Source organism: Chiloscyllium plagiosum, unplaced genomic scaffold (genome assembly GCF_037043375.1).
Source record: "Chiloscyllium plagiosum isolate Xiang-an unplaced genomic scaffold, Cpla_swu_hap1 HiC_scaffold_25, whole genome shotgun sequence".
Lineage (NCBI taxonomy): Eukaryota > Metazoa > Chordata > Chondrichthyes > Orectolobiformes > Hemiscylliidae > Chiloscyllium > Chiloscyllium plagiosum.
The window spans coordinates 34,398,755-34,412,458 of NW_028270163.1; the positions used below are offsets into that span (position 1 = coordinate 34,398,755).

Below are 13,704 nucleotides of genomic sequence, written 5' to 3' on the forward strand. Positions count from 1 at the left end.
TTAACTATAATTAAACTAGGTGTAGATAACTATGTGAAAACAACTCACTAAGAAAGAATAACTATTGAAAGTTTCCACAGACTTGTAAGCATATTTCTTTGCTCATCACCTCAAACAGATAGTTTAGATACAAGAAATTTTAAAACATCTCTGGATAAAAGCTAGTGGGTGGTATTATCATTCAGGATCAATTCCATTCCAGTTTGTCGTCCTATGGTAAGCATTTATTTTCTTAGCTGGTTGTTGGATTATGGTGCAAAATTGAGATCTATTATTTCTCCAATGCTTAAGCCAACAAATCACAAAAATAAATTAGAATTTCTCCAGTAGATGCAATTCACTTAACTTCTCTACCATTTAGTTATAAGCATACCTGGCCAGCTGATGGTTCCAAGTCGCCTGTGAGCACGGAAATAGTAGTGCTTTTTCCAGCACCATTTGGGCCCAATAATCCCAGAACTTCACCTGAAAAAAATGTACAAATCTAGAATCTGAAGCCTTTTGTGCAATGTAAACTTCTACTGCAGTGATTTTCATTTCATTTTGAATACAGTTTGTGTCAGTGCAATGTATTGAGAAGGATGATCAAAGAAATCCTTTTGAATATTCCACCTGCAGTTTGCACAGATTTAAGACTATCAGCAGGTGTTTTAGGTGTTCCTAGTGTACTGTTAAAATGCAAAGATGCCAGAAAGCTGACTATGCTCTTCATGATTATAGTTGGGAAAACCCATCGCTACTTTCAGGAAATGGAACACTTCAGTACTGACATCCAAGATGTGGTTACAGGCTGCAAATGGTGTTGTAACGGAGGTACATAAATGAATGATTGAATTTATTGATATAAAGAATGAAAATTATTGAAGAATTGCCTGATTAATGATTTATCTTACACACATGCTTTACCCAGGTCAACTTTTCATGGTTTTCATTCTTTCTACCGTACATTATGGTTGCCTAAACATTCAGCAATGTGTTTGTGTATCTCCATTGGAACACAACATTGTTATACACTGCAAACTAAAACTTGATGTTCAACACACTTCATCCAGGCTGGTTTTTATCAGTAATTTTTGTTTTCTCTTGTCTAGATCTGATTGTTTGATCCATCATCCCCAGAGATGTATACTCACCTTTTCTTACACAAAAGGAGACATTTTTAGTTGCCACTACATTTTTATTTTTTTGCTTTGAAAAACACTTGCAGACCTGCGGTTTCCCAGTGTAAACTTTACGCAAGTTACTGACCACAATCACCGGTTTCTACAAAATTAAAAACAAGAAAATTAGTTTATATTTCTGTGCATCTAAATGTGCTGTTTACTCAATACTAAAAAGAGACATGAAATCAAAGCATTTTGTCTTGCACACACAAAGGAAAAATAAATATAAATTATTTTCTTTGCTAATGTTAGTTTCTTGCATCTCAGTATGGACGAGTGCAAGACAAAAAGCTTCAAGTTTATGTCTCTGTTTAGTAATGTTTAAGTTCTGTACTACAGAAAACAGCACTTTGGCCAGGGATACATTGCAATAGTTGGGTGTGGAGTTAGCAAACACATGCTTAATGAATTTAACAGCAAATGGGCTGAAGTAAGGGGTAGGTAATAGGCAATGTTACAGAGTTTGAAGTAAGCATTCTTGGTGACATAGGGAATATAGAGCTAGAGGCTTATATCAGGATCACATAGGATTCCAAAGTTTATGAAGTATCTAGTTCAGCCTGAGATATTGACTGGAGAGGTATGGAATCTCTATTCAAGGAACTGGTTTTGTATTCAGCATAAGAGGCATTTGTTCTCTCAGTGTTAAACTGAAGGAGAGTTCTGGATTTTGTCAAGCAGCTCAGCAACATGGACAGTTCAGGGGTTGAGATAGCTGGTAGTGTGGTGAAGTTGGGTGTCATCAGTGTATGTATGGGACCAAGTGTGTTTTTTAGATAATGTAATCCAGAGGCAGCATGTAATAGAAATAGGAGGAGGCCAAGGATAAATTCTTCTGGGGTCAGAGAGGCTGTAGCACAGGATTAGCAAGTGAAGTAACAATAAGACATTCTCTAGCTGCAATTGGATCAATTAGAACGAAACCCACCCAGCTGAACAACAGAGAAGTGGCACTAGAGCTGAATGGAGTGATGAACCATGTCAAAGGCTATGCTTGGACAAAGAAGGATAAAGGGGGTCACAATTATTCAGGATACTATTTGTAACTATGATGCAATGACAAAGACAGAAACCAAATAGACTGCAGTTACATTGCCCCTCTTCTAGCAATGTGATATGTAAAAGTAAACTCTTCCTCTCAAATCTAATCCTAGCTTCTCTAGCTTACTTTAAATATCTTTTTTCAATATTTACTTTGCTGAGATATTTCCAAATTTAAGTCAGCAGTTTGGTAAGGAATGTTGTTATAAATGAGGAGTGAGATTAAATGGCAACTCTTCCAATTAAATCTAGACTTCAATCCAGGTATGATTGGTTAATGAAGAGAGAGTAACAAAGACAAAGATGTTTAGTAGAAGATGGAACTGATGTCAGGAAGGAAATGTGTCATTTAAGAATTATGCCATTTCAGCAGAGTAGATTGGAAGGCATTGAGAGAAAAACCTGATTTTAATTCATTTGTAATTTAAAAGCATATGAGTGTATATCAGTTCAACTGATTAAGAAAGTGACCCTTCTATGCCAATATAACAAATGGTTCTAATAAAGATTTTTAAAAGTGATTTTCGATTATTTAAAACCATAAGATATAGGAACAGAATTAGGCCATTTCACCCATTGAGCCTGCTCCACCATGCAATTAGGGCTGATATGTTTCTCAACTCCTTTCTCCTGCCTTCTCCCCATAAGCCTTGATTCCCCCTGCTAATAAAAAACCTATTTAAAATTAAGACAAATGAACTCAATGATTTGTCCTCCACAGCCTTCTACGGTAATGAATTCCACAGATTCATCACCCTCTGACTGAAGAAACATCTCCGCAGTTATGCCGGGTCATCCTTTTCCTCTGAGGTTATGCCTATGAGTCCTATTCTCTTCTACAAATCAAAATATTTTCTCCACATTCAGGCCTCTCAGTATGCTCTTAAGTTTCAGTGAAATCTTCCCTCATCCTTCTAAACTCCATCAAGTACCAGACCCAGAGCCATTCATCCCTGTGGTCATTTCTGTAAACCTCGATGAACCCTCTCCAACACCAGCACATCCTTCCTTACATACGGGTCCCAAAACTGCACAAAATATTCCAAGTGCAGCTTGACCAGAGCCTTGTACAGACTCAAGTCTGTCCTTATACTCTATCCTCTTGAAATGAATGCTACTGAATCTACATGTTAATCTTAAGAGAATTCTGAAATAGGACTCATAAGTGCTTCAGGTTTCTGAAGCTTTTCCCTATTTTTCCCTACTAAAGTGCATAGCCTCACATTTTCCCACATTATATTCCGTCTGCCACTTCCTTGCCCACTCTCCTAGCCTGTCCAAGTCCTTCTGTAGCCTCTTTACTTCCTCAACACTACCTGTTCCTCCACCTATCCTTGTGTCATCTGCAAACTTAGCAATAATGCCCTCAATTCCTTTGTCCAGATCATTAATGTAGATTGTGAATAGTTGTTGTCCCAACACAGACCACTGCTGAACTTCACTAGTCACAGGCGGTCATCCTGAAAAAGTCACCTTTATTTTATATCTCTGCCTTCTGCCAATCCTCTATCCATGCTAGTATCTTGTCCCTAACACCATGAGCTCTTATCTTAGTAAGCAGCCTCCCATACAGAAACTTGTCAAAGGCCTTGTGGAAATCCAAATACATCTCTTCCACTGACTCTCTTTTGTCTAACTTGCTCGTTATTTCCACAAAGAATTTTAACAGATTTGCCAGGCATGACCTCCTTTGACAAAGCTATTGACAGGTCTATTTAACGAGCAGCGAAATCGACGTTTCGGGCAAAAGCCCTTCATCAGGAATAAAGGCAGTGAGCCTGAAGCGTGGAGAGATAAGCTAGGGGAGGATGGGGGTGGGGAGAAAGTAGCATAGAGTACAATGGGTGAGTGGGGGTGGAGATGAAGGTGATAGGTCAGGGAGGAGAGGGTGGAGTAGATAGGTGGAAAAGGAGCTAGGCAGGTCGGACAAGTCCGGACAAGTCATGGGGACAGTGCTGAGCTGGAAGTTTGAAACTAGGATGAGGTGGGGGAAGGGGAAATGAGGAAGCTGTTGAAGTCCACATTGATGCCCTGGGGTTGAAGTGTTCCGAGGCGGAAGATGAGGCGTTCTTCCTCCAGGCGTCTGGTGGTGAGGGAGTGGTGGTGAAGGATGCCCAGGACCTCCATGTCCTCGGCAGAGTGGGAGGGGGAGTTGAAATGTTGGGCCACGGGGCAGTGTGGTTGATTGGTGCGGGTGTCTCGGAGATGTTCTCTAAAGCGCTCTGCTAGGAGGGGCGCCTATCCACTCAACCCTCTCCTCCCTGACCTATCACCTTCATCTCCTCCCCCACTCACCCATTGTACTCTATGCTACTTTCTCCCCACCCCCACCCTCCCCTAGCTTATCTCTCCACGCTTCAGGCTCACTGCCTTTATTCCTGATGAAGGGCTTTTGCCCGAAACGTCGATTTTGCTGCTCATTGGATGCTGCCTGAACTGCTGTGCTCTTCCAGCACCACTGATCCAGAATCTGGTTTCCAGCATCTGCAGTCATTGTTTTTACCAGGTCTATTTAACCATGCACTTCCAAGTATTCTGTAATTTCACTGTTAATAATGGACTCTAAAATCTTACAAATGATTGAGGTCAGGGTAACCAGCCTATAATTTCTCATCTTCTGCCCCCCTCTCTTTTTAAACTCCAGTTACTCACTCTTGATAGACTATATACTGATTAAAACTGCTTATTTTCTTGATTAACATTTTAATGAGATTTTGAGTACAACTTTCATCTGGATCACCAGAAATCCTTGGCCAAGTTATGAAATGAAATGTAACAACTCACACAATTTGTAATTCCATCACCATAATCCAGTAAACTGATTGACAGGTTCAACTTCTTACCTCCTCGCAGCTCTGACACGTCAATGCTTCCCGAACCCTTGCCCTTTCTTCTTTGACATCATCATCCTCATTATCAGGTTCTTCTGTATTTATTTTGAATTTGCTCTTTGAGGGAAAGATTCTGCATCAAATGAGGAAAAAAATGTTGATTTTTATCTTGAACTGGTAATGCATTAACTTGACTTGTAAAAGTGATGAAATTCCAAGTTGGATTATGTTGATGTCATGTAGTTTGGCAGCAGACCGGTTGCTTTTTACCCCCCAGAAATCAACAGTTACACATAATTTGCAAAATGCCATTAGAAATTTAAAAGTCCGTTCTTCTAGATTGTATCTTCAGATCCTCATCCATTTATTTTCTTATTATTGCCAAAGTAGGAATCATTATTCAGTCAAGTTCTGCATTCTATCCTCTCTAGTTCTGCTAATCTCTGGGTCCTCACGACAAAAGCAGAAAATCATAACAACTCCTGCTAAACTACAGTCATTCATCCAGTATCAACAAAGCCCATGATCACTCACCCACATCCAAAACTGCTAAACACCAGGCTAAACATCTCAAACTGGTAGGTCCTTATATTTAAGAAGAATGCAGCCATTTGTTAAAAATGATCACTAAAATTAAATCTAATGAACTGACCAACCTGCAACATTTATCCGCTTGAATTGCTTTTCCTCCATGAATCTTTTCTAGTTGGCGTAGTACAAGCAGCAAAATTATGCATTGAATGTAGGGCTAAAACACAAAACAAATTTGTTTTATTTTTAAATATTTCTTAAATCATGAGTCAAACCATCGGTTTCCTCTTTTTGAATTATTTTACTAATATTATAAAACTCTTTAAAACGTAAGCTTGCAGACAAATAACTATAATTGTAAGTATAGATTTACATTGATAAAGGTTTATGCAAGAGTAAGTTGTGTCTATCAGGTTGGTTCAAGGTGAAATTCAATATTTATCTTTGCGAAGATTTGCCATTAGCTTATCGTACAACCACATAACATTGTCCAAAGATCTCATTAATAATTTCAATTTCCACACACAGTCTCCTCATAGATTTAGTAATTATCCAGTGGGCGATACATTTATTCCAATCATATTGTGCATCTACCTTTCCCTTTGCTCTTCTGGGTGTCCCAATCAAAAATAGGCAATAAAAATAACTTTTTTATATAGCTTCACATTCACAAGTCAAAACATTTGAAAACCAGAACTCCCAATAACTTCTCATACTTGTAATATATTTGCAGTTTATCTAATTTCCAAGAGGCCCTCTGACCTTCTCCCTCACCTTCATCCACCTATCGCTTTCCCCCAACCCCACCCCCTCCCATTTATCTCTCAGCCACCGGCCCACTAGCCTCATTCCTGATAATGGGCTTTTGCCTAAAACATCGATTCTCCTGCTCCTCGGATGCTGCCTGACCTGCTGTGCTTTCCCAGCAACACACTCTCGACTCTGATCTCCGGCATCTGCAGTCCTCACTTTCTCCACATTTACATCAGACCTGTTTCAGTTCAGCAATTAAAATCTAAACTTACTGAGATTATAGTTATGAGGATGTTCTGTTTCCATTCCAGATATGTCCCTACTGTTAGACTGGGTTCATCCTTATGATCCAGAAAAACCTGTAAAATTAATTGTAAATTGATTATAAGGTTGGCATGCTTTTTAAAAAATATAGAGTATGCAACCAAAAGATTTCTCCAATTTATCGGCATCTTAAAAACCATACATTCAAACAAATGGATATTAAATAGAGCTGTCAGTTATTTGCATGCATAGATAGTCAGAAAAGCAGACAAAAAGGCCATTTTATAATCAGTCATTTTGGGCCTCAATGATGTCTTCCCAAATTATACTAGCGTTAATTTTCACAGCAAGTATTTTTGTTTTGTATTCTGCAGACAACCTGTGAACCTTGATATAAATAAGTATTTTGCCACGCAACAATAATTCCATTAAAAGATTTTCTACTAATATTGAAAATAGTAAGATTGGGCCAAATTTTACCAAAAATCCGTGAAGGCTGAATTTCAGGGGTTTGAGGGTTTCTGTCCATAAGCTGAGAGTTTTCTCACGCAATTTTACACTGACCATCTCGTAATGTGTGTGGCGTTGCTCTTTAGTTATTTTGCACTCGTCAGTGGCACAGGTACCTGCCACTGCTGAAACTTTCTGGAATTCCCTCCTCCACTGCCACATTTGAACCCAAGCTGTGCATCAGGTTGATCGCGGTCAGCCAGGAATTGCCCTTTTCAGTTTCAGTATGGGAAGAACTGCCCTGAAAATGGCGGACTGATGTAGGTTGGCACCCCAATCTTCTGACAGGGACTTGGAGATCTTGTGGATGGGGTGATGCAGAGTAGGGCTGGCCTATTTCCTCAGGACTGCCAAGGAGATCTCAGCACTAGACCCTGCCAGCCTGGTCTGATGTTGCCACCTGGTTTGTAAATTTATAATAAAAAGTTAGTCTAAGTAATATTAACCAATGAAAATGCTATTGGGAAACCAGCCTAGTTCATTAATGTTCCTTTGTGAAGGAAATCTGCTGTTACTAATTGGTCTGGCCTATATGTGTCTCCAGACACACAGCAATGCGTTAACTCTCAACTACCCTCTGAAATGGTCTGACAAGCCACTGAGTTTAGATCAGATTAGATTAGATTCCCTACAGTGTGGAAACAGGCCCTTCGGCCCAACAAATCCACACCGACCCTCCGAAAAGCTACCCACCCAGACCCATTCCCCCCTGACTATGGGCAATTTAGCATGGCCAATTCACCTAACCTGCACATCTTTGGATTGTGGGAGGAAACTGAAGCATTGTATTAAGCCACTACAGAAAAAGCAAAAAGGACTTGATGGCTTGATTATCTTGGTCACTGCTTCTGAAGGTTGGCCAGCATCTTATGTTTTGGCATCAAAAATAGAAATTGCTAGAAAACTTCAGCAGGTCTGGTAGCATCTGTGGAGAAAAAGCAAAGTTAATGTTCTGAAGAAGGGTCACTGGACCTGAAATGTCAATTCTGCTTCCTCTCCACAGATGCTGCCAGACCTACCGAGTTTTTGCAGCAATTTCTGATTTTGTTTCTGATTTCCAACATTCGCAGTTCTTTGTTTTTCTTATATTTTGGCTATTATTTTGCAATTAAATTGTAAATTCTTTAAAGCTTCTGTAATAAATATCATTCAGTGAGAAATGCTGTTTATATTTAAAATAAAACAATGGATTTGGGTGTTGGGATAAGACTGTATGCATCTACTCAGGGAATTTGGATGTTAAAGATACAGAATAATATGCAAGAGACTTGGGTGCAGGTATAGTGAGGTAGGATTGATTAAGATCAAGCAGGGATTAGATTGAGTCACATTAGAGGAATTATTTTAAGAAATGCGATGATACAGGCCAAGAATCTGAATGCAAACAAAGTCCAAAATGGTCAAAGTGAGGAATAGGTGCCATCTAGGAGTATCAAAGGTATGAACATATGAAATTAAGGAGCAGGAATGGATCAACTTATCCATTCCTGCTCCACATTTCATTATGGCTACAGTATAATAATGGCACACCTAGCCAACCAATAAGAAAAGCAATGGTTGTTCAAAGCTATCAAAAATAATTACAAGAGTGATTTGGTTTGTTTGTCTGTGATATTATATTATGTGTAGCCTCCCTTTTTAACTTACTTGTCTAATCATGAAACCAGTTTTTAATTAGTTCAGATTTAGTCAATGCGACATTAAGTCAATACCATAGGTTATTTAGAAGAGTGATTTTCGTAAATCACAACTTTTTCCCTATAACTGCACATTGCTTTTGTGGTGAGAGTAAAGATAGATGAAAAATTAAATAATTACGTATTATTCATTCAGTGAGATCAACAGTTATATAAAAAAGAAATAATTCTACCTTGGCTGTGTAATACAAGCATCCTGTAATCACATATGGTGGAATAAAAAGTGACAAAGCGCCATGCAGCATATTGGCAGCTGTTTCCTTTAGTATTAACCGGACCAAAAATATGAGACTGATTGAAATTATATTGATCTACAAAAAAAATGCAAATTCATACAGTTACCTTGGGTGAAAATAATTGGCATACAGATCTTTGATACTTAAACATGCTTGAATGTTCAGTGAGCCAAAGGTCAATATAAATAATTTTTTGACCCAAATTAAGAGTTACAAGAATTATTTTGTTAAAGTAAATGAACAATGTAAATATCATGCTCATCATTGTTTATGTTTCAGTTCACTTGCTTTAACTTACAATAACTGAAGAGATCAGAAAAAAGTCCCGAGAAGTCTGCATTCGATCAAATCTGAAGGAATAGGCGTAGGAGAACAGCGTCATTGCTGGGGCCCAGCCAATAAGACATAGCATCTGCAGAAAAAGAGAGAAAGTGAAGAAGGAACAATATATATCCTCTTAATGTCACCTACTGAGTATTATTAATCTACATAGCTGTCCATCTCTTTAAAGCCATTTCTTTCTGAATATATTTAATTTATTCCAGAGTGAAGCACCTGAAGATGGTTGAGCCTATGAATTCCTGCAGCAATATCCTGGGACTGTTGTTTGGCTTCCAAAACAATAACTGTGTTCGTTTTTGCTAGGTATGACTTGAGCTGAATTTGATTTTATTCGGGCTCCTTGATCACACTTGGTGAAATCCTGCCAAGATGATGAAAGCTATCATTATCACCTCACCTCTGGAACTGAACTCTTTTGTGTATATTTGGCTGAAGACTGTAGTGAAATTGGGGTTAACGGGCCTGGGCAGAACCTATCCATCCATGAGTTAGTGGTATATTGCTAAATAAGAGTCACTTAACTGCAGTGTTAGTGAGATCTTTCATTACTTTGCTGAGGAAGTGCAAAGTCTTTTGAAGAAGTGACGAAAATGATTGATGAGGGTGGGGCAGTTGTCTACATGGACTTTACGAAAGCATTTGACAAAGTCGCTTATGGTTGGCAATTAAGTCACATGGGGTCCACGGTGAGTTAAGTTGGATACAAAATTAGCTTGTCATAGAAGACAAAGTGTTAAAGAATAAAGTGGTAAAGGAGGAATATGGCATGCTTGCTTTCATCGTTCAGGGTTTAAAGTATAAAAGTTGGCAAGTCATGTTGCAGCTGTATAAAATTTTAGTTATGTCACATTTGGAAGGATGTGTAGGCTTTGAAGGAGTTGCAAAAGAGGTTTACTAGGATGTTGCCTGGATTGGATAGGATTAGCTAAGGAGAAGTTAGACAACCTTAGATTGTTTTCACTAGAATGTTGGAGGCTGAGGGATGAGCTGATAGATGTCTACAAAATTCTGCAAGATATGGATAGGGTGATTAGTTGGAGTCTTTCTCCCAAGTGGAAATGACAAATAATTAGGAGCATCAATTTAAGGGTAAGAGGGGGAAACGTTTAAAGGAAATGTGCGAAGGTGTTAGGTGTCTGGAATGTGCTGTCAGGAGAGGTGGTAGAAACAGATACACTGGCAACCTGTAAGAGGCATTTAAACAAACACGTGAACAGGCAGGAAATAGAGGGATCCTGACCATGAGATTAGAATGGCATCATGGTCGACACAGACACAGTGGACTGAAGTGCTGTACTTTTCTATGTTCTATGAACTATCTACAATAGATATCCTGAAAGAAATGACTGACCATAGATAAAGTTTTCAAAATCTAAGTATGTAATTCCTATGTGCTACCATCACAGAGTTCCAGGATAATTATCAATGCTACAACTTTTTAATATTATTCATACAATGCAAAGAATACTATTTCTTGAGGAAACTAGAGGGGAGGGTGGTCCTTCTCAAGTGGCTTGTTAACTTGTAAAGAAAGTAATAAGTGTTAATCACAAATGACCAACTCAAAACTCATCCTCCTCTGGCATTAGGCAGAAAAAGACTGCCTGCCCAGATAAATTAAATGGAAAAGCTGTGACATAATAAGTCAGTCAGGATCCTCATGCCACCTTCATAATGTTGGAGACCAAGAGAAGTGACATAACTTTTTCTTCCAATAAGGACCAGCTGGTGTGTGTATTGCTTATGCACACACAAGAATATTGTGGGCCTCCATGCCTACATTCCAATTGCAGGCATGCCCATCCAATGTCCTATCCCTTCTCTTCTATTTTATGTTTCCTTACCTTGCTAGAGCCTTGCCTTTGCCACCCCACAAAGTGACACTGTCTCTATTCACCACTACCTCTACTGATATTGACTCAAACCACTGAATAATGCTGAAGCATGTTTTTAAATCCCTAGGACCTCTCATTCCAGATGCCCAGACATTTCACCACTTGTTTCAGCTTCCCCGAAGTACCCTGAATTAAAAGCAGCCAGGACAGTAGGACTAGACGTGTTAGGCCAAAGGAGGTGAAGAAACTAGGTTCTCTCTCCTGAAGTATATTATTGAATTAAGTAGTTTATTAACAATTTGACAGATTTTGTTGTAATTTTTGATTAATTTCAATTACTCAACAATTCAACTTTGTTGTACAAAAATGACAGAATTATTAACAACTTTAATATTTTAATACTTTTACTTTAAAAACTATGAATTCAAACTGTACCATCTATTGTACGTTTAATGGATACTTCATGTCCATCTCAAAACATTTCACGTTACTTTTCATCCTATTAGCATCAGTCTGCGTGCTGCCCCACTGTGGTCAGGTAACTTGTATTAAACTATTCCATTCACTGTCAATGTAAATGTTATGGAATCCCAAATTATAAATGATTTTCTGCCTCACCTACTTCTCCTCACTGAAAATTCTCAACTCACTATTTAGTAGATATTGGAGTCTAATCTAGTCAGTTGAAATTGCTCACTTCAAATTAGTTCCTGGTACAATTTAGGATGGCACAGTGGCTCACTGGTTAGCCCTGTTGTCTCACAGCACCAGGGACCTGGGTATGATTCCAATCTTGGGCAATTGTCTGTGTGGAGTTTGCACATTCTCCTCATGTCTGCGTCGGTTTCCTTTGGGTGCTCTGGTTTCCTCCCACAATCCAAAGATGTGCAGGTTAGGTGCACATTGCCATGCTAAATTGCCCATAGTCTCCAGGGAAGTGCAGGCTAGGTGGATTAGCCATGGGAAATGCAGGATTACAGGGACAGGGAGAAGAATGGGTAAGGGTGGAACGCTGTTCAGAGGGTCAGTGTTGACTCGGTGGGCAGTACGGCCTGCTTCCACACTGTAGGGATTCAATTCTATGAAACATAATCACACTGCAAACCTATACCATTTAAACATTTTGGGCAAAAGTAGCTTATTTACAATATATCAGTGTACAAAGAAAACAATTTGCATTACTTTGTAACATATCCAGTAAATTGTGTTAATATTATTTTCAAAAGCTAAATAATGTTAATGTTTTTACTTACCATTGAAATTACAGCACCAGTATGAAGCAAAGATGTGGAATTAAATGCAATCACACAGCCAAGCATGATTACAACTATGCCAAAATAAACTGGAATATCCACCAAAGCATAACCACACCAGTATGCAGAAGGAAAGAGGCCAGAAAGCCGAAGTTGGGAGCGAGATTTAATCTGTAAACAGATAAATTATAGAACTTTACAATTTTATTTATCCACGTAAATTAAATTAAAGTTGCCAATAAACAAGTCTATACTGAAAAATAATCATTAAAATTATTCAGCTGCGACCAATGATTTGAATTTTGTCCTTTTTTAGTGTTGCTATCTCTTTTTTTCTACCCCAACACTTACTGCACAAGTTAAAACACTGCAGATGATGGAAATCTAAAATAAAAACAGAAAAGTACTGGAATTCATCAGCTGCTCTGGTAGTATATGTGAAGAGAAAGGGAGAGAACATTTCAGATCATGAACTTTCAACAAATTTGGAAAACCTAGACATTTAGTAGCTTTTACGGAGATGAAATGGAGGAGTAAGAACAAAATGGGAATATCTAGACTTGGACAGAAGACATAAGATTCCAAAAGTTGATGGGTTAGAGCCAAAAAGAGTTATAATGGGGCAAGTAAAGAAGCAAAAGGTGAGTTCAAAGAGTTATGAAATGTAGAACAATGAAAAATCTCTTTTCCAAAAGCAAAAAGCAGAAACAAAAAACATGATTAAGGCCAAGGCATGCCAAGAAAAGGAAACAAAATGTGGGTGCAAAATTTAGGGTGTGAAATTGCTGAACTTAATGTTGTGTCCAGAAGGTTGGAAGATGCTTAAATGAAATATGAGGTACTGTTTCTTGGTCCTGCAAATATGCCTTGGCTTTTCCAATATTTCTAAAAGTCAGCGGTTGGTGGACTGATACATGAGTAATATTTTTTGAGAGGTTGAAACCCACCTTCTCGCATTGTCTCGTTACCTGTTTATGGCTGTATAACAGCTGATCAAGTTTGCCAAGCCAGAGATTGTTATTGCCAACTCCAGCCCAAAACTAGTCCAAAAGGAGACAAATTATTGTGATTGACCTTTTATTCAAAATTATGTAAAATCTTGTCTTTTATTGTCTCTGTATAAACATAGTACATTGTACTGAGCTGGCTTGAAATTTACAAGGCGGAATATTTTTGCTAGTTTCAGAGCAAACGTTCAGATAGATCATGAGAAGGGAGAGTCCCTTTTGTCAGTTTTCACTCATGGAT

General features: G+C 38.5%; 1 protein-coding gene and 1 long non-coding RNA gene across 6 annotated transcripts in view; one reads left to right on the top strand and one right to left on the bottom strand.

The window, feature by feature from the left end:
* Nucleotides 1-13,704, bottom strand: part of abca5 (ATP binding cassette subfamily A member 5) — a 92,549-nt gene that overhangs the window by 14,237 nt on the left and 64,608 nt on the right. For all 5 annotated transcript variants that reach the window (XR_015761411.1, XR_015761412.1, XM_088000598.1 and 2 more), the window contains exons 23-30: nt 12,457-12,627; nt 9,325-9,438; nt 8,964-9,101; nt 6,592-6,678; nt 5,692-5,783; nt 5,048-5,168; nt 1,134-1,263; nt 374-465 (exon numbers count right to left, since the gene is read on the bottom strand). Coding sequence is in view for 3 of the 5 variants with exons in the window: in XM_088000598.1 (XP_087856724.1) it covers nt 374-465; nt 1,134-1,263; nt 5,048-5,168; nt 5,692-5,783; nt 6,592-6,678; nt 8,964-9,101; nt 9,325-9,438; nt 12,457-12,627 (945 nt within the window). In the remaining 2 variants the exon portion in view is untranslated. The remainder of the gene's footprint in view (nt 1-373; nt 466-1,133; nt 1,264-5,047; nt 5,169-5,691; nt 5,784-6,591; nt 6,679-8,963; nt 9,102-9,324; nt 9,439-12,456; nt 12,628-13,704) is intronic.
* LOC122562142 (uncharacterized) lies at nt 50-12,748 on the top strand. The gene is made up of 3 exons (XR_006315238.2): nt 50-813; nt 9,306-9,671; nt 12,471-12,748. It is a non-coding gene; the product is annotated as an uncharacterized LOC122562142 (long non-coding RNA).